The following is a 26,861-nucleotide window of genomic DNA, read 5'->3' on the forward strand; positions in this document are numbered from 1 at the left end:
CTAACGGCACAGGGTTTCCAAGAGCCCCACAAAGAGCCTCTGGAAGTAGCTCTTGCTCTGCTAACGAAGGGCCCACAGCTGATGGTGGACTAGAACTAGATGTCGGCTGTAAAGTCCCAAGGTCCTTGCACTCTTTTCAAAGCTGGTTCTGGTAACTCTTGGTCCATGGAGTCTGTGCCTATCTCTTGTGGTAACAGAGGCCAAAGGGTTCATCGACCATCCATTCTGAAACAGACCAAAGAGACGTGTGGTCCTTCAAGTCTGCCTCTGCCACATGATCACCAATAAGTGACTCCTCAAGGCATAGTCAGACACAAAGGATTCACTCTGCTCGGTAAATTCAGATCCCAGAGGAGGACTGAAGGAGTCAAACTGGATGGATTTGGTCACCTGCTCTCAGTCACGTCCAAGAAGGAATCTGCACTTGTGGTACTACTTTGTCATAAACAAGGCCCTGCCCTCGCTGACCAGGAAGAATTGGCACTTGTGTTCCTGGTGAGGTGAACTGAGGCCCTGCGCTCCCTCATGGCCTCAGCAGAATTGGCACTGGTGTTCCTGGTGGGGTGAACTGAGGCCCTGCGCTCCCTCATGGCCTCAGCAGAATTGGCACTCGTGTTCCTCGTGAGGTGAACTGAGGCCCTGCGCTCCCTCATGGCCTCAACAGAATTGGCACTCGTGTTCCTGGTGGGGTGAACTGAGGCCCTGCGCTCCCTCATGGCCTCAGCAGAATTGGCACTTGTGTTCCTGGTGAGGTGAACTGAGGCCCTGCGCTCCCTCATGGCCTCAGCAGAATTGGCACTCGTGTTCCTGGTGAGGTGAACTGAGGCCCTGCGCTCCCTCATGGCCTCAGCAGAATTGGCACTCGTGTTCCTGGTGGGGTGAACTGAGGCCCTGCGCTCCCTTATGGCCTCAGCAGAATTGGCACTGGTGTTCCTGGTGAGGTGAACTGAGGCCCTGCGCTCCCTCATGGCCTCAGCAGAATTGGCACTTGTGTTCCTGGTGAGGTGAACTGAGGCCCTACGCTCCCTCATGGCCTCAGCAGAATTGGCACTTGTGTTCCTGGTGGGGTGAACTGAGGCCCTGCGCTCCCTCATTTCCTCAGCAGAATTGGCACTCGTGTTCCTCGTGAGGTGAACTGAGGCCCTGCGCTCCCTCATGGCCTCAGCAGAATTGGCACTCGTGTTCCTCGTGAGGTGAACTGAGGCCCTGCGCTCCCTTATGGCCTCAGCAGAATTGGCACTCGTGTTCCTGGTGGGGTGAACTGAGGCCCTACGCTCCCTCATGGCCTCAGCAGAATTGGCACTTGTGTTCCTCGTGAGGTGAACTGGTGGCCCTGCGCTCCCTCCCTGTAACCACCCCTCTTTCCAAGCCCACCCATAGGTGGGGCCTTAGAGTTAGTCCATCCCCTAAACTTAGTATAAGTATAGGAATCCAGTCCATAGGACTTTAGATTACCCTGGACGAAACTCTGCAACATATATCCTGGACCTTCGACTTTCTATCACGACTAGAAGACGGAAGAAATCTCCCTTGGGGTCAAGGAGTGACTCTCCTGCTTGGCAGGCACCAAAGAAGCAACTGACCGGTCTGCCTCGCTGAAGCTCCCGCCGGACGCCGAAGTCTTTGCATCACCAGAGGTGGATTTCCAGACTTCCCCGAGGCTACCCTGAGTCCACAGTAAAGCTGAGGCCCGTGGCTATCGTGGGTGAAGTGGAACCGTGACCCCTGGACACCGTGATCTTTTGCAGCAACAGCATCTTCCTGGTTCTCTTCGAAGTTGTGCTTTGGGCTCCGAGTAGCCCCAGCCTTGAGCACCTCCTGCACCGAAGATTGCTGGCCTCCACTCCACGAGTGACCCGTGGGCCAGTTTCAAGTGCGACCGCTTGAGGCTCCTTCGCGATCACAAGCCCGTTGGCTAGCAGGTCCCCATGAAGGCAACTCCTTTTCTTGTTGGGCTTGCCTGGTTGCTCCAGACGTGCCCCGACTTACCCTCGCTGGGTGAGTCCCTCAGACCTTGCTGGTCTGCACTGCATTCCTTTCTCTGAATTCCTGCGACTTGCGGTTGCCAAGGCTTGGTGGGTCCAATCTGGTCACCAACAACGCAGCACTCGACAGACTTCGTGGGACAGCTCGAATCCGGCTCGTGGACTTCGTCGACGCCTCCTGGACGTCGTGGCTGAAGAGTCAAGACACCCATCAACCCACCTGAAGCACCCGACATCTGTGGGCATGGGTCGATCCTGCCCTTGGTCACTGGCTAGTGACCCAGACTCTGTCCCCTCTGCTTTCAGGTTCCTTCCACCCCAGATCCAGGCTTGGATCTCTTTGGACACTTCTCCTCTTCACGGCAGCAGCAGTTCTTTGCAGGTTTCCATTGAAAACGACGACGCGACCCGACACCAAAAGACACCTAAGCACCCGGCTTCCCTGGGTGAGGTAACTTGAGTACTCCGGTGCTCCCGTGGGTGCTACCCCTAGAACTTCTTAAGTCCAAAAGGGTTTTGTCCTGACTCGATTAGAAGTGTCCCTAACATTTAAATTTCCAACTGAGACATTACCCATAGAAGATAACGGGAACCCGCGGTAGTGTTTTTACACTGCATACAGTCCCCGTGGGTCCCCTGTGTCACTACCATGGGTGGTTCCTTGTGGTCCAAGCACTTCTACAGGTTCTAGGCCTTGTGTCTAGTTCAGTTGTGGTTCTTAAACCATTTTATTGGTATATGGTTTGGTACGCCCCTAGGGCCCAAACGTGTATTTGTGCTTTTACTGTTGAATACTGACTTGTAACTTAAGTACTTCGATCTCCAGCCTCATAAAGAGACTAGAGGGGTGTGTTTTATCTTAAATACATATATTTTAAATATATGCCTGGTGTGGTTGTCGTTTCATTTGATCATTCAAGAGATTATAGACTGGTAAAACAAGCTGCTTTACATTCCTTCAAGACTTAGCCTGAAGGCTGCTCTCCATAGCTACCAATAGGATAGCTTTCAATAAAGGTTGTCTTAAACCTATCACCATAAGGGGTTGTTTGGACTGATACAAGGTGCCCACTATAACTAGTGGACAGCATATATCAGGCCACCCTCTCACAACTCTCACGAACAGGCTAGAGCCAAGCATAGGAATCCGCACACACCAAATACAAATATGTGGAAGCTCCGCTCCAACGCTGGCGCCTTGCAGCCTGCCACAGTACAAGGTAACGCTCACACAGCCAAATCGCAGCTGGAAGACTCGGAGCCACCCTCGGTACTGACTATGTCTGATGAGTTAGATAAGGTGCTGGCAGCCATTGACATTCCAGAGTCACGATGGAGGAGCGATTTGGCACCCTAGAAACCGATCTTAGTCTACTGCGCGACGGTCATCATAAATTGGCGTACAAAGTTGCGGATGGTGAGAAAAGACACTGCAAAATCATGTTGCGACCCTGGAGGAGCATGCGGATGACCTAGAAGGACGCTTGAGAAAGTGCAACATTTGTGTCCTAGGCCTGCCAGAAGGATTGAAGGTACAAAATCCATCAATTACATGGAATCCTGGATACGCTCCTTCACACCGGCTACAGATCTAAGTGCCTTCTTTTCCATAGAGAGAGCACACAGGATGTCAGCCCGTCATTCACCCCCAGGATCCCCTCCTCGCCCAATGCTAGCGAAGATTCTTCATTACAGAGTTACAGAGACGCAGTGCTTCGTGCTGCTAGACAACATGGGCAGCTCCCATGCCTCAATGATACACAACGATAACATCATTACACTAAATGTATGAGGCATGCACACGGCTCGCAAGAGATACGCGGTATATGCATACATAAAGCAGCAGATAGCGTTTCTTCAAGAAATGCATCCAACAGTGGGAGAACTCAAACTATGAAAGCAATGGCGAGGCACATTCTGTGTAACCACATACTCAGCTTTCGCATGGATGGCACTTCTCTAGCCTCGGCCGGGGGTCCCGTTCCAGGAGCTGCGCAGAGCAGTAGACACGGAAGGTCGCTACGCTCTCCTGGAGGGGCGTCTGGATGGCAGACCGATCTTATTAGGCAGCATCTGTGCGCCAAACACAGAACAGGGGAAATTAGAGAGTCTCTATCCCACACTCTCTCAATATACTGCAACACCCTGGATATTGGGAGGAGACTATAATTGTGTGCAGGACCTCTCTCTAGACAGGTGGCACTCTCCATACCCAGCATCTCTGGCCATAAGACAGACAAAGCGCTTGAACGCCTGGGTTCGCCACTGGTGTCTGTTGGAATGAAAGGAGGTCTTGAGGATGTTTACTGCGCCATATGTCTATCCCGCATAACCTCAGAGTTCGTCTTGATCGATTCCTACGCGCCTTCCACAAAATCCCCATGATCCAAACCAAGGAGTATCTAGGGCGAGTCCTATCCGATCATGGTACGCATACACTCTCTTTGACTTGGCAACCACCGCTACCCCCAGTCCCCACTTGGCATTTACTTTGAGACTGCCTGGAGGACCAGGTGTTCAGAGAGGAATATAAAACGCACATCCAGAATTATTTTTATGACAACGTTAAATCGGCAACCACAAGAGCAATAGAATGGGATGCGTTTAAAGTAGTGATTAGAGATACATGTATCAGGCACATCTCTGGTGTCCGCAAAACCCTAGAACGGCGTATATTGGAGGAGGAGCAACAGCTGGCTACACGGACACAAGCGGCAGACAAAAATGAAGCATCACTGGCTCGGGTAGCAGACGCAAAAAGCACATATGCGGAAGTGTTAGCGGACCTCAGATGATACAACTTCACAGCACATGCTGCCAGGGCACACAGAAAGGGGTGCAGAGCAGGCACACTATTGACATGGCTGGTTCGGCAAGACAATATCCCTCACCCTATAACCGAGGTGAACACTATCTATGGTACGACAGTCCGATCCCAAACAGAAATTACACAAGCATTCAGCAGTAGTATGCGAGACTAAACACTGTCCCTAGCCAAAACAGACCCCGCGGCGATGGGCAAGTTCCTAACTACTCACTCACTGTATTGCATTAAGCAGCTGACAGAGCTACTCTTGATGCAAAAATCACGTCAGCGGACGTGACACAAGCAATACAAAATCTGGCCAAAAATAAAGGCCCAGGTCTCGATGGTCTACCGTTAGAATTTTATCATACGTTCTCCACAATGCTGGCACTACGGCTGGCAGAAATGTATGAGGTGGCGCTAGAAGAGGGGGAGCTCCCACTTTCTCTCCGAGAATCATTGATTGTATCCATCTTAAAACCGGACCTATACCCTTGCCACCTAGGATATTATCGTCCTATCGTTCTATTGTCTGCAGACTATAAAAATATTCGGCAAGATATTGGCAGAGCGCTATGCCTCAGTGCTCCCAACCCTGGCACACCCAGACCAATCTGAAGATGTACCTCCCATAATATCCAACGGTTGTTCCATGTCAGCATCAGGTCCAGGGTCGATACCCCCCGGGCTGCGCCAACCCACCCATTGCAGGTGACAGTGGTGCAATCCTGTATGCATTGGATCCATTGTAAGTTGTGTCCAACTCCATTCTATTCCACACTGCAGCCATTGGTAGGCCTTCATAGAGAACACGAGCACTACACGGAGCGTGCTCAATGAGTCTGGCAAACCACTCGCTTACGGAAATAGGTTCCTTGTTCGCAGGTGGCTACCTACTTTGTTTTGACAAAATAGTAGACTATACGGGCCTACCTGGGGACCAATTCCTTCTATACAGTTAACTGGTGGCGGACTGTCACTGAGCGTGGCATACGCGCGATAGTGAACCAGCAACGCATCCGGTCCTCCACGCCATTCTGCAAATGGGCCCAGAAGGCCACATAGTGACTAGGATATACAGGGCCATCCGGGACCTAATAGCATTGTCACTTACACCCCTACGGGACAAATGGGAGGCAGAACTCCAAAGGCAGGGAACAAGCACTAGAATACCCAAAGAAAGTATCCCGTAATCCCAGATTTAAACATACAATTTTTCATCTTGCATCCTGCATACCTAACGCCCGAACTCCTTTATAGATACTACCCGAACACACCATTCTCATGTCCAAGATGTCACCACCTAAGCGCATTTTTTTCCGCATGTTCTGGAATTGTCACTTCACTCTTATTGGAGCAAAATACACACCACATTGCGAGTTGTAACGGGTCTCACAGACCCTACAACATGGGACGCCTGCGCACTAGGCATAGTCAAACGCCGCAAACATCACAAAGTCAAGGTGCGATTTGCATCTCTAGCCCTTCTACTAGCTAAGCAAGGTATTGCCATGCACTGGAGAACCCCAACAGGGCCCCCCTCAGCAGCCTGGGTAGGAGCAGTCTCTAAATGGCGGGCATCAGAAAAGGAGGCTGTGCGGCACGAAGAGGTCAGAGGAATACGTAAGCATTGAATCTCCATGCAATGGGTGACTCTCCTACACACCTTTCAGCACACCCTAGATCACACCAGGCCCCTCTTGTCGTCGCCACACTCCCCACAGGCCACGCCAGATACATCCACTTCCGAAGGAGACCTCTGATCAGTATTCAACACACAAGCCGTGAATGCAAAGTGTACGCAAATGACTTCCCCCCGAGCCTTAATAAACCCTCATTGTTACCGTCCGTCCTTTCTGCACAAGTGCAAGCGCGAACTCACAGTGCCGCTCATCCCAGCCCATCCTTCTATTTCTCCCCTCACACAGTGCATACCCAATTCAATTTAATTCCCCCAGTTTGTTTACGGTTACCTCAATATGACTATTGGACACTCGTAGCTGCTCAAGCCCCAGTTGAGAACAAAACGCAACTACGAAAGAATACAGTCGCAGCCACACTATTCATTAGGTAACAATTCATGGGCTAGCTATCGAACAGAACACCAAACCTGCCTTGTGACAATGTGTAATTACAATCAACTGTATGTACAAGCTCTTATGTATAACATGATCGCAGCGGTTGTAACATTTTACTGCCGTACGTTGATAACAAAATAAAAAGAATTTACAAAAAAATATTCATAGGTGTAAGAGTTGGAAAGGTTTGACTCGGAAACGCTTTCATGTGGAGGCACTACAGGAGTAAGGTTTTTCGACACTAAAAAGAATTTTCTGAACCGAAGGTGGTGAGCCCATAATCCCAGACATTTTCCTGTTCCTCTTGTAAGAGGCCGATTCCGCCTGTACGACTCAATGCACTCAACGTTGGAAGCATCATCCATGCCAAAACCCAAATCCTGTTTTAGAGACCTGTAACAGCATTGGTGTCAGACGGCAATAGCCAGCAGGCCAAGCTTTTAGGATTCCAAGCCAGGCAGCCGGTCCCTTAGTATTGTTCTTATGTAGTGGGAAACACAAATGACGCCCTGTTTGCTGGTATGCCTACAGGCGTTGATGCCCATGCTAACGGCAGAGCCCAAAAGGAGCTTTGTTGATCAACGAACGAAAGAACCCCTCAAGAAGATGAGAGAAGAGGAGCACAGATGTATTATGCACAATCTGGGTGCCTCGATGATTAAGGTCTGTGTTAAATATGAAAAGGATGTGAGCCTTCAAATGGATTGGTTCCTCTTTAGTATCAGTTCCCAGTGGTCATATTTTGCTAGATTCAGTCGGTTGCATTTTGTATTGATGCTAACAATTAATCTTTAAGATCCTACTGAGTGTATCCTTCAGAATTAGGTGGTGTAAAATAGGATTTTCAAACGGATGCCACGCAGTGAGGCACTGTGTGCTTATGGTTAAAGTTATCACTCCGAATTCCCCTCTGGTCGACACTAAAAATAAAGGTTCCTCCTCTCTCCAAAATATTATTTCTGGATCCAACTTCTAGATGCCAAAATAACATACTGCATGTCAATCTATAACAGATTACAGCTACAACAAGCATTTACAATGCAATGGTCTCGGCATTGGTAAAGTTAGAGCTATTGGCATTGCTCATGACATTATTTTTGTTTATGTTTTTTGTTTTTAAAACATTTAAAGAAACGGCATTGTCATGAGCAATGGCAATAGCTCTAACTTTAACAATGCCGAGACCGTTGCATTGTAAATGCTTGTTTTGGGTAGGCACGGGCGATTAAGTGATTTGCCCAGAATCACAGAATGTGGAGCGTCCCTGCTGAGACTCAAACCCGATTCCCCAGCTGCGAGGTGACCGCCCTAGCCGTTAGCCCACATTCTCTCCCTATTAATGGAGCCAAGAAGCTTTACGTGTATAACACGTAAAATTTACAGAATAAGAGTAAGTGAATCATAGACTGAGTAACACCATTACAACACAGGCATGCAATCACATCTAAGTTGGTGTGATACCGTATTGGAAACCAAAGTAGGTCTTTTACTGTCTGCCCTGGATCTAAATAATAGAGAGCGCTCCCAGGTCCTCCTTGGTTTCGATATGTAGCTACCTGATGTAACCTCCGTATTCACGGACAGATATTTTCCAATCAATGCTTTCCTATACTCCTCCAAAACCCTCTTATCAAGCGATTGTGCTAATAACATTGATGAAACTTTTCTTTTATTAATGGATACATGTGTGGTGGTATCAGAAAAAGTATATGACAGACCATCCTCATCAAAAGAGCTTTTCACGTAAGCCAACCATGGGATTGACATACCTTTGTCACAATTCAAGCAGTCACTAATTATAGCCCTTGTTAGTCAGGCGTCCTCATGTTAAAAATATGTAATAGTTCATCCATTAGTTCCCTTCTTAATGATTATTTGGCTTTTATCTTTGAGCAAATTCACAGGACTGGAGAAAATATAAACACGACTGGGACAATTTAATTTAAAAATGTATGAATAAACCCATCTAGTTTTATGTTAAAAGAAGCCTGGACACTACGGGCTAGGGACGTTCTATCTTGTGTACACCACAGTCTGATTCTCCACATTGCCAATTGAAAACGGGATACTGCATAGACAGTTAAGTAACTTACATTGTTCTTAAATATTTGGAATGCAATAATATGAGCTGTGGTGCCCATGACCTGGCAAATAGGGATAAGCCACTTTTTCCTGGATAATGTATAGGTGGGGCAGAGAAAGAATACATGCTCTATAGTTTCCCTCTCTGCTCCACAAGTGGGGCAAAAACGTCCCATTAAAGGCAGTTTTTTTAGGGGCTTGATAGCATCAAAGAAAAATTCAAGGCTGTTGGATACTTTAACTTTGAGAAATTGGTCCCTCATAGTGCCTATATTGGAATCTGACCCAATTTAAACTGATAGTTGGGTTTGATCGTGGATTTGCTGTTGGCTGGGTGGTTCTTGCATGCTTCCCATAGATCACTACACCCAATCTTGCCTAGGGTGTCTCTCACATATTTGAACCACAGGATATTTCATGTTTCCACATTTTTCATGCATGACTTCCGAAAATCCTAATCCTGAATGTATGATGGTGTACACTGCAAGTAGCAAAATTGCAGAAACAACTTTGCCTGGGTTGGGATTCGGATGTAGAATCAGAAAACCTGAGTGCAAAATCAGGGAAGAAATGACTCAGCATACTGAATTTACTTTTTTTTTTTTTTTCAAATTAAGCACTGCCACGAAGGCTGACTTCCCACTCACATTACCAGAGATGGGCTAAAAAAAAAAACGAACAGTCGACTCAGCAACATGTCAGATTAAGAAACTTGTGTTTATATGCTGTGCTTGTATGAACGGGCTCCTACCATTTGTACACAAAATCTACCCATTTTGGACACGGGACCCCCTTCTAACCACACCCGTTCAGCACAAGCCGTACAAGTTTAAAACAAGCTTTTTCAAAGCAGGAATTTTTAAAATTCCCACCGTGACTGTTGCACCCCAGCAAGTACACACACACACACACCAGAACAGCGGGGGATGCGTCAGTCTGGGCCTGCTCACTACAACGGATGTGACGTTTCACCAGTGGCGCGGGTCTTCAAGAAACCGAGCTAAAATCCATCCTGAATACACCAATGTCCCGAACACGCGCCATAAATGTGCTGCGTTTAACTAGAACGGATTTATGCCATGCCTGAAACGTTCCAACTCATTTCATGAAACAACCTAGTGCATTCTGGGTGTTGCAGTTCTGGCTGGCTTGAAGTAACCCAATATGAAAAATGTAATAGCAATTGTCTGCATTTTAATGCGGGTTTAGAGATCGCCCTCGACCGCTCTCTAGCGTTTGTTTGCCCCGTTTTCACTGTTGATTTGCCCCTATAACTTCGAAATAAAACATTCAGAACTCAGCAGCGGGTGTAAATAGAAATCGATGCCGATTGAAAAAACGTTCAAAAAGGCAATTTTCATTGAAAAAAACAATACGAAATAAATACACAGCATAATTGACATTTTAGGCGAGGAGACATTTAAGTAACTTATAGAATGCCAGGTTCAACAAGCATTGAACACGCCCGACCATCGCTCTGGGAAAAGCGCTCACAGAAACCGAGGCGCAGAGGTGGACCTGTGTCCGAGGAGTCCACGCCCGCCCCCTCCACTCCCCCCTCAAACCAAACACAAGTGACGGGGCTCATTCATGATCAGCATTGAATGAAGGCTTCGAGGGCAGAGGCCGGCCTGGCTCGCGGCAGCGAGGTTTGGAATAAAGGTCCAGTTTGTGGGTCACTCCTAACCCTACACGCGCACACGTCTTTATGACCCTCCCCCACCCCCCGTTCATCCCTTCCGATGCCTCCCGCCCTCTGTTCGTGGTTTGCTCCTAAACGCTCACAAGTAAAAAACACAGAACTTGGAGCAGATTAAAAAAAAACAACGGAAAGTTGAAGTATAAAAATCAAAAACCAGGATAACTTTTTCTGATAAACCTAACACAGGTAAATCACAATACAAAACACAAACCCTTTACAACCTCCCTCCCTGCAACCAACCCCACTCGCACAGTCAGAAACACCATCAAAATTTACTTTAAAGTTGCTTGCTGTCGCTTGCGAAGGATAAAAAGCCGTATCGCCGCGCCTTCTGCAGGGCGTCCGATGAAAGCGGCGGCCATGTTGGAATGGGTGTAAAAGAGAGGCGTATCTTATCAAAAGAAGTCCATTAAATGTTTAATTAGGTGATTACATTTAACACTATCGCAGACGCTCTAGCGAAAAACTAAAGTGCTGGTATTACTGGACACCGACATTCTGTAGGGGTATCTGCAGAGAAAACGCCGCCTCCTTCTACCATGATAACCGCGCAGCCCTCCAAGCGGCCGAGACTTCCTGACCAGACGCAGTGTATCATGATGGCAGCGGCACAGACAATGAAGGTAAGTCTGCGGTACCACGAAACTAAAGACATTAACAGCGCCACCGGAGACCTGTTCCAAAGGTTTCCTATTACGAAAGCGACGTGCGCCCTTTCACGAGGACTTGTGTGTTCGAGCTACACTCCCTCCACACGTTTAATAATAGTGCAGCACCGGGACAAAGTGTCCCTGCACCTCTGCACCAGCTCTTCGCAATCATGTCTCATTCACGCTAAAAATACACTTTCCAACACTGCGGATCATACACAGAAATAAAAACAGATCAGCTTTCCCCCACAAGCAATGAGCGCCAGCAACCAGTTGAATGCCGAAAACACCCCATTAGGGCCAACGCTGCCACCAGCAAAGCCTGCAAAGGGCTCGCGGGGGGCAGCGACAGCTGACGAAGTTTCTTACGTGCTCGCAGATCCATGTTTTTGCTTGCCCGGTGCAGTTTGTCCGAGGTTTCCTAGAGGTCTTCGTATTCGTCGTCCGCAGGCTGTGTAGCTCAGAGGTAATCCGAGATAGGATAAACATAGTAATCCGTGCGGCTCATGCTCGCTTTCCCAAGATCGCCGGAGCTCCCCTCGGACACCAACTTGCTCCAATGTGCTTGCTCCCAGAGACACGCAGAGTTCCGCCCCGGTCGGGATCAAAGTTGGTCTCAAACGGGAAGCAAGGCAGCCAAACCACGAGCAGCGATTCTGCGGGAAAGGGGGACCTCAAAGCAGCGCGCGCGCACCCCCACGTAAAGCTTGTGACTGGATTAACAAGCCGAGGGCACCGAAAGACACCACCGCCTTTCTCCGAGGCACAGCAAAAATGCCTCGGAGAAAGGGAGCCTCATTTTCGGATTTGGGGGCGTGTTTTGCTGTTGTCTCCTCCCTGAGACTTCTCGCAAAAAACACGCCCCCCGATCCGAAAAGGACGGGGCTTCAACGGAGTGACTGGACCTCTTCTCCAGTGGCTGGCCAGCATTTAAGAGGCCAGCCAATGGAGAACAGGAGAGAAGAGGGGCGGGTGCAAGCCCCTCTTCTCAAAGTCACTCCAACTCATTAAATCTCGGAGCAAGACTGCGCAAGCGCAGCCTTTCGCAGCCGAGACCTAAAAAGGGGCCCTGCTCTCACGTAAGCCCAAGAAAGAAACTGCACACACAGTACTGCTTGGAAGAAAACAAGACCCTTGTTTGCACTGACTGCAGAGGTAAACTCTGCACCTGTGGTACCAGTGATGCAAATGAGGCCCTGTTGTCACTGAGAAGATAGTATCTGCCTTGTGGAATTAATGGATACAAACAAGGCCCTGTTCTCACTTACTGCCAAGGTAGAGCCTGCACACATGTCACTGCATGTTCTATCCAACCAGGATTCGCACGGCTGGCTTGACAGACTTGTGTGAGGTGCCAAGTCCTCTGGGGTGGCAGAGGCCAGGATATGATCGATCATCGCTGACTGCTGTTCCTGTGAATTCAAAAACAATTTCATTACTAGCCCTCTGCTGTCACTTGGGGTTCCCTAAAGGTTCCCGTTTCTTTTCTCCTACTCTGACGACATAATCTAACCCTTGTTCATATCTCACAGCCAGTCCTGGTAGTGGCCTTCTGCCAGTGCCTCAGAAAGCAGAAGGGTCTAGTTCGGATTGTGCCAGCTGCTGACATACAGCCAGGCGAGGAATAGTAACATGGTGTAACAGGGACACTGGTATTGAATGCAATCTGCCCCTGCCACATGAGGTTGCAGAGATGGACGGAACGCTTGGTCCATCAAGTCTGAGGCAGAAGGGGCATGTGGTCCTTTAAGTCCCACATCGCATGCAGAAAAAAAACACCAAAGTGGCTCGTGGCACAACAAGTGTATCACTCAAGGCATGGCTTCACAGGCTGATAAGGACTCAGTGTATCATAGATTAGGATCCAACAGTTCTGGAAGGTGCCAAACTAGATGTAAAGATACCCTACTCTCAATCACTGTTTGTACTTCCATTGAGGCTCAGACATGAACGAGGCGTGGTCCTTATTTGTGAAAAAGACAATCGACCCTTGGGGCACTGCTAGAACTTAAAAGACCTGCTCTCATTCATAGTGAAGATAGAATTACCACGCATGGTCTTGCCTGGAAGTAAATGAGTACCTGTTCTCACTTACAAGGTAGGACCTGCACGGGCTGTAAAGCTCTGATGTAAACAATGTCCTGTTCTCACTTACTGCCCCGGTAGAATCTGCCCTCATGGCACTGCTCTGTCTATCTGCTGCAGTCGACATGCTGGACTCTGATATCTTGCTTGGTAGACTCGATAGTGGTGGCAAAACAACTGGGTCGGCAGACTCCTGGTTTCCGTCTCTCACTGCGGACTGCTGCTCCTGTGTACCCAAAGACAGTTTCATTACTGGGCCCTCTGCGGCTACCTGGGGCTTCCAAAATATTTTTGCCAAGTTGTTCTTACTCAAATATAAATCTACCACTTTATGGTTTAGATTACTTGCCAATAATTGTATTAATCAACAAGAGCTCTTCTCTAAGTCACTCATACCTCATGCTGCTATCGGGCCAGATGTGCACTTGGTGCCATGCTTGATCCATGGTCCAGCAGAAGGCTGTAGATCTTTTACAGGTAAGAGCGGCTGAAACAAGTCAACTATCTTAACAGACAAATTGGGTCTTAAAACACCCTCTGGTTTTTCAATCTTGCAAATAACTGAGGGACGGAATCAAAGGACATTTATCCACCACAAGTCAATTTTAAATAAAATCTCTGAAGTTCCAAATAAACACAGTTAATAGATTCATCTTGAGGTGGGATTCCAGTGAGAAAAGACTACAAAAAATGTAGGCCCGCTTCAGTCTTGCGTGCCAATGGAGGAGGGGCCAACGGATGAAGCATTGAAGTGTGTGTGAGAGCATTCATCCCAACTTCGAAGAAAAAAACAAAGGTACCTTTTGAAACATGGGGTATTGGCGACCTTCTGAAGGACTGTCCTTCCTGAATTAAATGAAGGGTCTTTAGCTTTGGAGTGAGTTATTACTGAGAAAGGGGAGGAGTGACTACAACCCTTGATCACATACATTGACCCACCCATGTCCCCTCTTTAGTCATGGAGCTTTACATCTACGCCTGGCATCAGATTCCAGACGCAGCCATAAACCAGAAAGCAACCAGAGCCTAGCCCTAGTTCTTAGTGGTGCACAGCACAGTGAAGACCAATGCAGAGTGCAGCATAGAAACAACTCATCGTCCAAGTAGTCTGTCACTGCAGGGTGAGGCAACTGACAATCCATGGAGTCTGCCCACAAGCATGCAATAACAATGAGAAGAAACTAACCATTTCACTCAACCTGTCCAAGTCTGTCTATGCACATGGAGTAACAGACGGTAGAACTTGTGATCCATAAAGCTCTTTCACACAGCATGGAGTAAGAGACCAGATGGAGCTGGGTTTTACTGGACCTTTCACTACAGGACACATTAAGACGGAGAGAAACTTCTGCTTTTTAAATCAAACTATTCAGTATAACCCAACAACTGAGAAAGAGAGACTATAGGGACTAGTCTAACTCTAAAGCACGGGGTCACGCAGACAGAAGGGAACGGTGATCCTTCACGCATCGCTAACATGGCCGAGTGAGCCTGTCCTGACCAACGGTGAACAACGAAACTACCGCACTGGAAGGGAAGGATGCCCTGCTCGGTCTTAATAAATCTGCACTCGATGGAAGGGATCATGGTCCCACTCTAAGAAAAAAACCAAATGGGATGTGCCCACCATCAGGCCACCAAATCACTTACAGGTGCAGTTCTTGGCTCAAATATACTTTGTCTGCTTGTAGTCTTGCTTTGGATTATGTTTTATCAAATAGTTCATCCTCCTCAACTTCATTATAGCCAGTCTTTTGGCTCAGTACCCAATGCTAGTGCACGAAGGTCAATGTAGTGCATCTAGTGTAATTCCAAACATGAGCGCCTAAAAGAAATGTAAGCGAGCTAGTCTGCAAAGAACTCAGATTTATGAGTTTTGTTTTTACGGAGTTTATGTAGCGCGAACTTGACCCGAATCAGGTATCAGAGCGCTTTACATAGCACCAGTTGCGTTACATGAGGACACATTCATTTTTTAGGTCTCGCCTACGCAGCGCGCATGCGCTGCATCGGAGGACCTTAAGCCGTCGTTCTGCTGTTTTTCGAAGCACATACTCGTGCTTGTGGCGGAATACACCTTGCGGGAGCGCGCAGGGGCACGCCACAAGCACGAGTATGTGCTTCAAAAAAGAGCAGACTGCTCTCCCCAGCGCTCGCAGGCTCACCTCCTGCTCCCCCTCTCACAATTAACTTTCGCGGCCACGGGGCCACACTTGTACTTCAGTAATTGTAATTTATTTATCTTGTGCAATAGTTCCTCCCTTTTCTGCATCCAACACCTCAAGTTGGTTGGATAATATGTTAATATCATGCTTTCTCTCATTCAGCCGCATAAAACTTTTTCATGTTTTATCAGGTGAAATTTGTACGGCGAAAAGTGCGGTATTGATGGACTGGTTGAAATCTCAGTTAGAACACACACTTTATAGGTCTGTTTAGCATGAGTCCTAACAGTGCACGTGGATGATAAGGTTGAATATCACACACCTTTTTCACTCAGCCCAGCCCCGACACTCTTTTTATGAATGAATACATGTAATTATTCTAGCCCAACTTTGTCAGAGTTACAGCCCACCTCCTTCCTGCTCCTGGCGACAGGCCGAGTGGCTACCTGCATACACCGGGCACGCCACAAGCCTTTCACCTTAAAAGCCTTGCCTGGCCTCTCAACGTGCAGGCCTCCTAGAACTCTCCCGGTGGGTACCAAGACGAACTCTGACAACCTTTACTTTCTTTCCCATAACGCTGCTTGCCCTTCTGACTTCAGTTCTTCTTACTCATTGCTCTGGGCGCTGAAATACCCTCTGACCTCAAAGCACCCCCTCTCCAGATTGGACCCGTCTCACGCTGGACACAGTGTGCATTAAAGCAAGATTTTCACCGTTGGCCCTTCGGTTTTATGCACAGGGAGACTTTGCCTTTTTGTGGCAGTTTTATATAGCGCACACTCGACCCGAAGGTATTGGAGCGCTTTTCATGAGCACCAATTACATTACACAAGGACACGTTAATTTTTGGTGGCCAGGGGTAGATTAAGTCATTTGCGCAGAATCACCAGATGTTGAGCATCGTTGCCGAGACTCGAACCTGGTTCCCCAGTTCCAAAGTCGGCAGCTCTGGCCCTTGCGCCACATAATTTCTTCGTGAAAGCGTGCCCGTTGGCAATACATCACCATTCAGTATTCAGAACTCCAGGACTGAGGTGAGGGGTTCACTTGGGCTCCCTCAGATGGAATGCCTCTTGGAATGTTGCTTGAGAGACATTTAACCTCCCGAGGGCAGAGTGCACCACCACGTGACTGAGTGACGGATGTGTGAGAGACTCGGAGAATATGGACCCTGGCTAGAAGCCGGTGAGTACTGCTGCCAGGGGCCGATGCACCACAGCAAACACGAGCTGCCAGAGGAGCTTGCCCCCACACACTGGCATCCTGAATTTTTTAATTTGAATATGGATTTCTAAAGCGCATAGCTGCCCTTGGGCGTCCCAGCGCTGATACTATCTAAAACACCAGTAGGAACGGAAGGGGGAGAGGGTTATGCTGGAAAGAGCCAGGTTTTGAGCTGCCTCCGGAAAGCAAGCAGATTGGATTCTGACCTTATGGAGAGTGGTAGGGAGTTCCACAGCTTGGCAGCATTGTAAGAGAACAGTCTCCCTCCTGAGCGGGACCTATTCACTCCGGTGGAAACATCAGAATGTTCCAAACGTCTGGCATCAATTCTGTCCAACAGCAGATGCTGGGCTCGCAGAGTGAGCTGGGCTGTACCGGCCGCAGCCCCAACCCGCACTGGTCTAGGAGCGGGCACATAGCCCAGGCTTTGTGCCAGGCTGGTGAAGGATCTGACAAGGCTGCAGGCTTCCGGACTAGAAAGTTACTCACACAGACGCAAAGGACACAGCCAGACCCAGACTGTGGGGGTCGGTATCTGTGGCCTCGACGCAGCCGGAGGACGACTTCATCCCCATAGCCGAATGACTGTTACTCCCATTACTCCCTCATGCCGAACAGGGACAGAGGTCTTCATCCCATCTCTGCCCCCCGAATGCCCTCTTGCTGAAGGGAACATGCACGGTGCTTTACAAACTGGGCTTAACAGAGAAAGTAAGACCTTGGCAGCTGTACACAGATACTTATTTATGTGGCTTTTCTTTGTAATGCTTTTCTCCCCAGAGTAAAAGATTGCCTTCCACAGACAGAATGTACAGCACTGCCTTTGATGTGACATCTGGAGGCGGCCACAACACTTGAGAAGCAGCCTCCGGAACTGGACACTATACGCATTAGTCAGTCTTCACACAATATGCCAAATTTAGCATCTCACAGAAGTATCAGTATTCCTCAGATGGCATCGATAATTAGGCTTCCAAAACTGACCATATTATGCTGTAGCTGACTTCCGCGGCAGTACACAATATCTAGACGTGTCTTCTAAAAGGTAAGCTCTCACAAACTGATCCACAATTCCATAAATGGCTTCTCAGACTAGACACAACGCTCCAGATATGGCCCATAGACCTGGGCTCAATACTTCAGGCGAGAATTGCAAAACTATACATAACATTATGTAGGTGGTCTCCAGAACTGGTTACTGCTTTCTTGTTGAGGCCACCAGTTGTGAACACAATACTCCAGCTTAGGCCTGTAGAACTAAAAGCAATATTCAGTGGGTGGCCTGTAGAACTAGAAGCAATATTCAGTGGTGGCCTGTAGAACTAGAAGCAATATTCAGTGGGTGGCCTGTAGAACTAGAAGCAATATTCAGTGGGTGAACTGTAGAACTAAAAGCAATATTCAGTGGGTGGCCTGTAGAACTAGAAGCAATATTCAGTGGGTGGCCTGTAGAACTAGAAGCAATATTCAGTGGGTGGCCTGTAGAACTAGAAGCAATATTCAGTGGGTGGCCTGTAGAACTAGAAGCAATATTCAGCGGGTGGCCTGTAGAACTAGAAGCAATATTCAGCGGGTGGCCTGCAGAACTAAAAGCAATATTCAGCGGGTGGCCTGTAGAACTAGAAGCAATATTCAGTGGTGGCCTGTAGAACTAGAAGCAATATTCAGTGGGTGGCCTGTAGAACTAGAAGCAATATTCAGTGGGTGGCCTGTAGAACTAGAAGCAATATTCAGTGGGTGGCCTGTAGAACTAAAAGCAATATTCAGTGGGTGGCCTGCAGAACTTAAAGCAATATTCAGTGGGTGGCCTGCAGAACTAAAAGCAATATTCAGTGGGTGGCCTGCAGAACTAAAAGCAATATTCAGTGGGTGGCCTGCAGAACTAGAAGCAATATTCAGTGGGTGGCCTGCAGAACTAAAAGCAATATTCAGTGGGTGGCCTGCAGAACTAGAAGCAATATTCAGCGGGTGGCCTGTAGAACTAGAAGCAATATTCAGTGGGTGGCCTGCAGAACTAAAAGCAATATTCAGTGGGTGGCCTGCAGAACTAAAAGCAATATTCAGTGGGTGACCTGCAGAACTAAAAGCAATATTCAGTGGGTGGCCTGTAGAACTAGAAGCAATATTCAGTGGTGGCCTGTAGAACTAGAAGCAATATTCAGTGGTGGCCTGTAGAACTAAAAGCAATATTCAGTGGGTGGCCTGCAGAACTAAAAGCAATATTCAGTGGGTGGCCTGCAGAACTAAAAGCAATATTCAGTGGGTGGCCTGCAGAACTAAAAGCAATATTCAGTGGGTGGCCTGTAGAACTAGAAGCAATATTCAGTGGGTGGCCTGTAGAACTAGAAGCAATATTCAGTGGGTGGCCTGTAGAACTAGAAGCAATATTCAGTGGGTGGCCTGCAGAACTAGAAGCAATATTCAGTGGGTGGCCTGCAGAACTAAAAGCAATATTCAGTGGGTGGCCTGCAGAACTAAAAGCAATATTCAGTGGGTGGCCTGTAGAACTAGGCACAGTATTCTAGATAAAGGCTCCAAAATAAGAAGCAGAGCTGCTGCAGGTCAGGGATTAAGAGCTGGATACCATACTCCTGATGAGTCTTCCACAGCCATACACAACACACTCTAGATGTAACTTCCAGGACCGACTACATGAAGAGGGTTGTGGCCTTTATGACTGTGCACAACAAGCATTGGCATAGCCAATAGGTCTCGCCTTTGGGACCTTATAAGTGTTTAGCCATGCAACAGTTAATGTTGTTGCAGTAAGGATATTGTGCTGCATAACTAAATACTTATAAGGTCCCAAAGGTGAGACCTATTGGCTATGCCAATGCTTGTTTTGTTAGGCACAGGGAGATTACGTGATTTGCCCAGAATCACAGGATGTTCTGCGTCGTTGCAGAGACTCGAACCCAGTTCCCCAGATTCGAGGACAACCGCCCAAGCAGTTAGGCCAACTCCTCTCCCCAAGAGAGAGTTCCTATTAAATAGGGACCTCTCTGCAGGAGATGATATCCCAGCTGAGTAGCCACATTCTACTCCTAGCAAGCCACAATCGAAAATCCAACAACTGAATGGGGTGTGCAGATCATCAAGCTAGCAAACCACTTACAAGTGCAGTTCAAGGCCTAAACAGCCCTTAAATTATTTCTAGTCTTGCTTTGGGAACCCAAACTCACAGTGCTGATGGAAGTGAATGAGTCCATGCTCTCTCCAACAAGGTAGAACTTTCAATTGCTGTGCTAACGGAAGTGAGCAAATCAGTGCTCCGACCAACAAGGCAGATCCTGCACTCGTGATGCTAACGGAAGTGAGCAAATCAGTGCTCCGACCAACAAGGCAGATCCTGCACTCGTGATGCTAACGGAAGTGAGCAAATCAGTGCTCCGATCAACAAGGCAGATCCTGCACTCGTGATGCTAATGGAAGTGAGCAAATCAGTGCTCCGACCAACAAGGCAGATCCTGCACTCGTGATGCTAATGGAAGTGAGCAAATCAGTGCTCCGACCAACAAGGCAGATCCTGCACTCGTGATGCTAATGGAAGTGAGCAAATCAGTGCTCCGACCAACAAGGCAGATCCTGCACTCGTGATGCTAATGGAAGTGAGCAAATCAGTGCTCCGACCAACAAGGCAGATCCTGCACTCGTGATGCTAATGGAAGTGAGCAAATCAGTGCTCCGACCAACAAGGCAGATCCTGCACTCGTGATGCTAATGGAAGTGAGCAAATCAGTGCTCCGACCAACAAGGCAGATCCTGCACTCGTGATGCTAATGGAAGTGAGCAAATCAGTGCTCCGACCAACAAGGCAGATCCTGCACTCGTGATGCTAATGGAAGTGAGCAAATCAGTGCTCCGACCAACAAGCCAGATCCTGCACTCGTGATGCTAACTGAAGTGAGCAAATCAGTGCTCCGACCAACAAGCCAGATCCTGCACTCGTGATGCTAACGGAAGTGAGCAAATCAGTGCTCCGACCAACAAGGCAGATCCTGACTCTTGATGCTAACGGAAGTGAGCAAATCAGTGCTCCGACCAACAAGGCAGATGCTGCACTCGTGATGCTAACGGAAGTGAGCAAATCAGTGCTCCGACCAACAAGGCAGATCCTGCACTCGTGATGCTAAAGGAAGTGAGCAAATCAGTGCTCCGACCAACAAGGCAGATCCTGCACTCGTGATGCTAATGGAAGTGAGCAAATCAGTGCTCCGACCGACAAGCCAGATCCTGCACTCGTGATGCTAACGGAAGTGAGCAAATCAGTGCTCCGACCAACAAGGCAGATCCTGCACTCGTGATGCTAACGGAAGTTTATGTTTATATAGCGCTCGATTGCCGCGGCTTCTTGGCGCTGTGGTGGATGGGCAGGAACAACACACTGTCTTAACCAGGGACCAATGCAGAAGTAAACAACCATGTTTTCAGACCCTTCCTGAAAAGCGGCAAGTTGGGTTGAAGTTTCATGGTCAAAGGCATTTTATTCCAAAGATATCGCCCTTCCACCCCATATTGCACGTTTGGTCTTTATAATCCTAATAAGACCTAGGTTGGCAGATCTAAGGGCGCGTGGAGGGATATAAGGTGGGAAGCGTCTTCGAATGTCCTCAGCACCGCCGCAGTATATTGTCTTAAGCACAAGGTATAGGGACTGAAATTCCACACGTTGTTTAACAGGAAGCCAGTGAAGTGATCTAATTCCTGCTGAAGTTGGCTGTCCTCTGGGTATACCCAGAAGCAACCTCGCAGCTGCATTCTGCAAGGATTGCAATGTTCTGATTTGGGGCTGGTCAATTCCCAGAAACAGAGCGTTGCAGTAGTCTAAGTTAGACAGGACGAGCGAAACCATGACCGTCTTTTGTAACTCCTGTGGAATGAATGGAAAGATTTTTCTCAGGGTTTTTAGGAGAAAAAAAACAAGAAGAGGTGAGACTGTTTACCTGGGCAGCAAAGTTCATTTGGTCATCGAAGATGACCCCAAGGTTCGTAACCCTGGTAACCGGGCATGGACATTCTCCAGCCTCAGTTGGCCACCAGGGCTTACTCCATAAGGGCCAAACTCCATAACCTCCGTTTTGTCTGTGTTAAATTTCAGAAAGCTATGGTTCATCCAGGTCATGATCTCAGTGACACAAATATGGACCCTGGCTGCTGTGTTCTCAGGCTGGTTGGTAATAGAGATGACAAGTTGATAATCATCAGCATAAGAAACCAGGACAAAACCAAGCTTCCGACAAGTTTGGCCAACGGGGGGACATAGATGTTAAACATTGTCAGGGAAAGGGCGGATCCCTGAGGGACCCCGGTCACTTCCATTAGCATCACAAGTGCAGGTTCTGCCTTGTCGGTGAGAGCGGAGACTTGGTCACTTCCATTAGCTCTCACCGACAAGGCAGATCCTGCACTCGTGATGCTAATGGAAGTGAGCGAGGTTCCGCTCTCACCGACAAGGCAGATCCTGCACTCGTGCTGCTAATGGAAGTGAGCGAGTCTCCGCTCTCACCGACAAGGCAGATCCTGCACTCGTGCTGCTAATGGAAGTGAGCGAGTCTCCGCTCTCACCGACCCGGCAGATCCTGCACTCGTGATGCTAATGGAAGTGACCGAGTCTCCGCTGTCACCGACAAGGCAGATCCTGCACTCGTGCTGCGAATGGAAGTGAGCGAGTCTCCGCTCTCACCGACAAGGCAGATCCTGCACTCGTGATGCTAATGGAAGTGACCGAGTCTCCGCTCTCACCGACAAGGCAGATCCTGCACTCGTGATGCTAATGGAAGTGAGCGAGTTTCCGCTCTCACCGACAAGGCAGATCCTGCACTCGTGACGCTAATGGAAGTGAGCGAGTCTCCGCTCTCACCGACAAGGCAGATCCTGCACTCGTGATGTTAATGGAAGTGAGCGAGTTTCCGCTCTCACCGACAAGGCAGATCCTGCACTCGTGACGCTAATGGAAGTGAGCGAGTCTCCGCTCTCACCCTCGAGGCAGATCCTGCACTCGTGACGCTAATGGAAGTGAGCGAGTCTCCGCTCTCACCCTCGAGGCAGATCCTGCACTCGTGACGCCAATGGAAGTGAGCGAGTCTCTGCTCTCACCCTCGAGGCAGATCCTGCACTCATGCTGCTAATGGAAGTGACCAAGTCTTCGCTCTCACCGACAAGGCAGATCCTGCACTCGTGATGCTAATGGAAGTGACCAAGTCTTCGCTCTCACCGACAAGGCAGATCCTGCACTTGTGATGCTAATGGAAGTGACCAAGTCTCTGCTCTCACCCTCGAGGCAGATCCTGCACTCGTGCTGCTAATGGAAGTGACCAAGTCTCCGCTCTCAACAACAAGGCAGATCCTGCACTCGTGATGCTAATGGAAGTGAGCGAGTCACCGCTCTCACCGACAAGGCAGATCCTGCACTCGTGTTGCTAATGGAAGTGAGCGAGTCTCCGCTCTCACCGACAAGGCAGATCCTGCACTCGTGACGCTAATGGAAGTGAGCAAGTCTCCGCTCTCACCGACAAGGCAGATCCTGCACTCGTGATGCTAATGGAAGTGACAGAGTCTCCGCTCTCACCGACGAGGCAGATCCTGCACTCGTGATGCTAATGGAAGTGACCAATTCTCGGCTCTCACCCTCGAGGCAGATCCTGCACTCGTGATGCTAATGGAAGTGAGCGAGTCTCCGCTCTCACCCTCGAGGCAGATCCTGCACTCGTGATGCTAATGGAAGTGAGCGAGTCTCCCCTCTCACCCTCGAGGCAGATCCTGCACCCGTGATGCTAATGGAAGTGAGCAAGTCTCCACTCTCACCGACAAGGCAGATCCTGCACTCGTGATGCTAATGGAAGTGACCAAGTCTCCGCTCTCACTGACAAGGCAGATCCTGCACTCGTGACGCTAATGGAAGTGACCGACTCTCCGCTCTCACGGACAAGGCAGATCCTGCACTCGTGACGCTAATGGAAGTGAGCGAGTCTCCGCTCTCACCCTCGAGGCAGATCCTGCACTTGTGACACTAATGGAAGTGAGCGAGTCACCGCTCTCTCCGACAAGGCAGATCCTGCACTCGTGATGCTAATGGAAGTGACAGAGTCTCCGCTCTCACCGACAAGGCAGATCCTGCACTCGTGATGCTAATGGAAGTGAGCGAGTCCGTGCTCTCACCGACAAGGCAGATCCTGCACTCGTGCTGCTAATGGAAGTGAGCGAGTCTCCGCTCTCACCGACAAGGCAGATCCTGCACTCGTGATGCTAATGGAAGTGACCAAGTCTCCGCTCTCACCGACAAGGCAGATCCTGCACTCGTGACGCTAATGGAAGTGAGCGAGTCTCCGCTCTCACCGACAAGGCAGATCCTGCACTTGTGATGCTAATGGAAGTGACCAAGTCTCCGCTCTCACCGACAAGGCAGATCCTGCACTCGTGATGCTAATGGAAGTGAGCGAGTCTCCGCTCTCACTGACAAGGCAGATCCTGCACTCCTGATGCTAATGGAAGTGACAGAGTCTCCGCTCTCACCGACGAGGCAGATCCTGCACTCGTGATGCTAATGGAAGTGACCAAGTCTCCGCTCTCACCCTCGAGGCAGATCCTGCACTCGTGATGCTAATGGAAGTGAGCGAGTCTCCGCTCTCACCGACAAGGCAGATCCTGCACTCGTGATGCTAATGGAAGTGACAGAGTCTCCGCTCTCACCGACAAGGCAGATCCTGCACTCGTGACGCTAATGGAAGTGACCAAGTCTCCGCTCTCACCGACAAGGCAGATCCTGCACTTGTGATGCTAATGGAAGTGACCAAGTCTCCGCTCTCACCGACAAGGCAGATCCTGCACTCGTGATGCCAATGGAAGTGAGCGAGTCTCCGCTCTCACCGACAAGGCAGATCCTCCACTCGTGATGCTAATGGAAGTGAGCGAGTCTCCGCTCTCACCGACAAGGCAGATCCTCCACTCGTGACGCTAATGGAAGTGACCAAGTCTTCGCTCTCACCGACAAGGCAGATCCTGCACTCGTGACGCTAATGGAAGTGACCAAGTCTTCGCTCTCACCGACAAGGCAGATCCTGCACTCGTGATGCTAAAGGAAGTGACCAAGTCTCCGCTCTCACCGACGAGGCAGATCCTGCACTCGTGCTGCTAATGGAAGTGACCAAGTCTCCGCTCTCACCGACAAGGCAGATCCTGCACTCGTGACGGTAATGGAAGTGACCGAATCTCCGCTCTCACCGACGAGGCAGATCCTCCACTTGTGACGCTAATGGAAGTGACCAAGTCTTCGCCCTCACCGACAAGGCAGATCCTGCACTCGTGACGCTAATGGAAGTGACCGAATCTCCGCTCTCACTGACAAGGCAGATCCTGCACTTGTGATGCTAATGGAAGTGAGCGAGTCTCCCCTCTCACCCTCGAGGCAGATCCTGCACTCGTGATGCTAATGGAAGTGAGCGAGTCACCGCTCTCACCGACAAGGCAGATCCTGCACTCGTGTTGCTAATGGAAGTGAGCGAGTCTCCGCTCTCACCGACAAGGCAGATCCTGCACTCGTGACGCTAATGGAAGTGAGCGAGTCTCCGCTCTCACCGACAAGGCAGATCCTGCACTCGTGATGCTAATGGAAGTGACCAAGTCTCCGCTCTCACCCTCGAGGCAGATCCTGCACTTGTGATGCTAATGGAAGTGAGCGAGTCTCCCCTCTCACCCTCGAGGCAGATCCTGCACTCGTGATGCTAATGGAAGTGAGCAAGTCTCCGCTCTCACCGACAAGGCAGATCCTGCACTCGTGATGCTAATGGAAGTGACAGAGTCTCCGCTCTCACCGACAAGGCAGATCCTGCACTCGTGATGCTAATGGAAGTGAGCGAGTCTTCGCTCTCACCAACAAGGCAGATCCTGCACTCGTGACGCTAATGGAAGTGAGCGAGTCTCCGCTCTCACCGAAAAGGCAGATCCTGCACTCCTGACGCTAATGGAAGTGACCAGGTCTCCGCTCTCACCGACAAGGCAGATCCTGCACTCGTGATGCTAATGGAAGTGACCAAGTCTTCGCTCTCACCGACAAGGCAGATCCTGCACTCGTGATGCTAATGGAAGTGACCAAGTCTTCGCTCTCACCGACAAGGCAGATCCTGCACTCGTGATGCTAATGGAAGTGACCAAGTCTTCGCTCTCACCGACAAGGCAGATCCTGCACTCGTAATGCTAATGGAAGTGACCAAGTCTCCGCTCTCACCGACAAGGCAGATCCTGCACTCGTGACGCTAATGGAAGTGACCAAGTCTCCGCTCTCACCGACAAGGCAGATCCTGCACTTGTGATGCTAATGGAAGTGACCAAGTCTCCGCTCTCACCGACAAGGCAGATCCTGCACTCGTGATGCCAATGGAAGTGAGCGAGTCTCCGCTCTCACCGACAAGGCAGATCCTGCACTTGTGATACTAATGGAAGTGACCAAGTCTCCGCTCTCACCGACAAGGCAGATCCTGCACTCGTGCTGCTAATGGAAGTGAGCGAGTCCGTGCTCTCACCGACAAGGCAGATCCTGCACTCGTGACGCTAATGGAAGTGAGCGAGTCTCCGCTCTCACCGACAAGGCATATCCTGCACTCCTGACGCTAATGGAAGTGACCAGGTCTCCGCTCTCACCGACAAGGCAGATCCTGCACTCGTGATGCTAATGGAAGTGACCAAGTCTTCGCTCTCACCGACAAGGCAGATCCTGCACTCGTGATGCTAATGGAAGTGACCAAGTCTCCGCTCTCACCGACAAGGCAGATCCTGCACTTGTGACACTAATGGAAGTGAGCGAGTCACCGCTCTCTCCGACAAGGCAGATCCTGCACTCGTGATGCTAATGGAAGTGACAGAGTCTCCGCTCTCACCGACAAGGCAGATCCTGCACTCGTGATGCTAATGGAAGTGAGCGAGTCCGTGCTCTCACCGACAAGGCAGATCCTGCACTCGTGATGCTAATGGAAGTGAGCGAGTCTCCACTCTCACCGACAAGGCAGATCCTGCACTCCTGACGCTAATGGAAGTGACAGAGTCTCCGCTCTCACCGACAAGGCAGATCCTGCACTCCTGACGCTAA

At 49.4% G+C, this 26,861-nt stretch overlaps 1 protein-coding gene across 8 annotated transcripts in view; it reads right to left on the reverse strand.

The window, feature by feature from the left end:
- ODF2 (outer dense fiber of sperm tails 2) overlaps nucleotides 1-26,861 on the reverse strand; it is a 433,573-nt gene that overhangs the window by 341,603 nt on the left and 65,109 nt on the right. For 6 of the 8 annotated variants that reach the window (XM_085614079.1, XM_085614080.1, XM_085614078.1 and 3 more), the window contains 2 exons: nucleotides 13,459-13,614; nucleotides 12,572-12,715 (listed from right to left, as the gene is read on the reverse strand). The exons of the other annotated variants lie outside the window; for them this stretch is intronic. In XM_085614079.1, coding sequence (XP_085470205.1) covers nucleotides 12,572-12,715; nucleotides 13,459-13,614 — 300 coding nt within the window. The remainder of the gene's footprint in view (nucleotides 1-12,571; nucleotides 12,716-13,458; nucleotides 13,615-26,861) is intronic. 8 annotated transcript variants of the gene reach the window in all.

This window comes from Triturus cristatus, chromosome 1_2, assembly GCF_964204655.1.
Source record: "Triturus cristatus chromosome 1_2, aTriCri1.1, whole genome shotgun sequence".
Classification (NCBI taxonomy): Eukaryota; Metazoa; Chordata; class Amphibia; order Caudata; family Salamandridae; genus Triturus; species Triturus cristatus.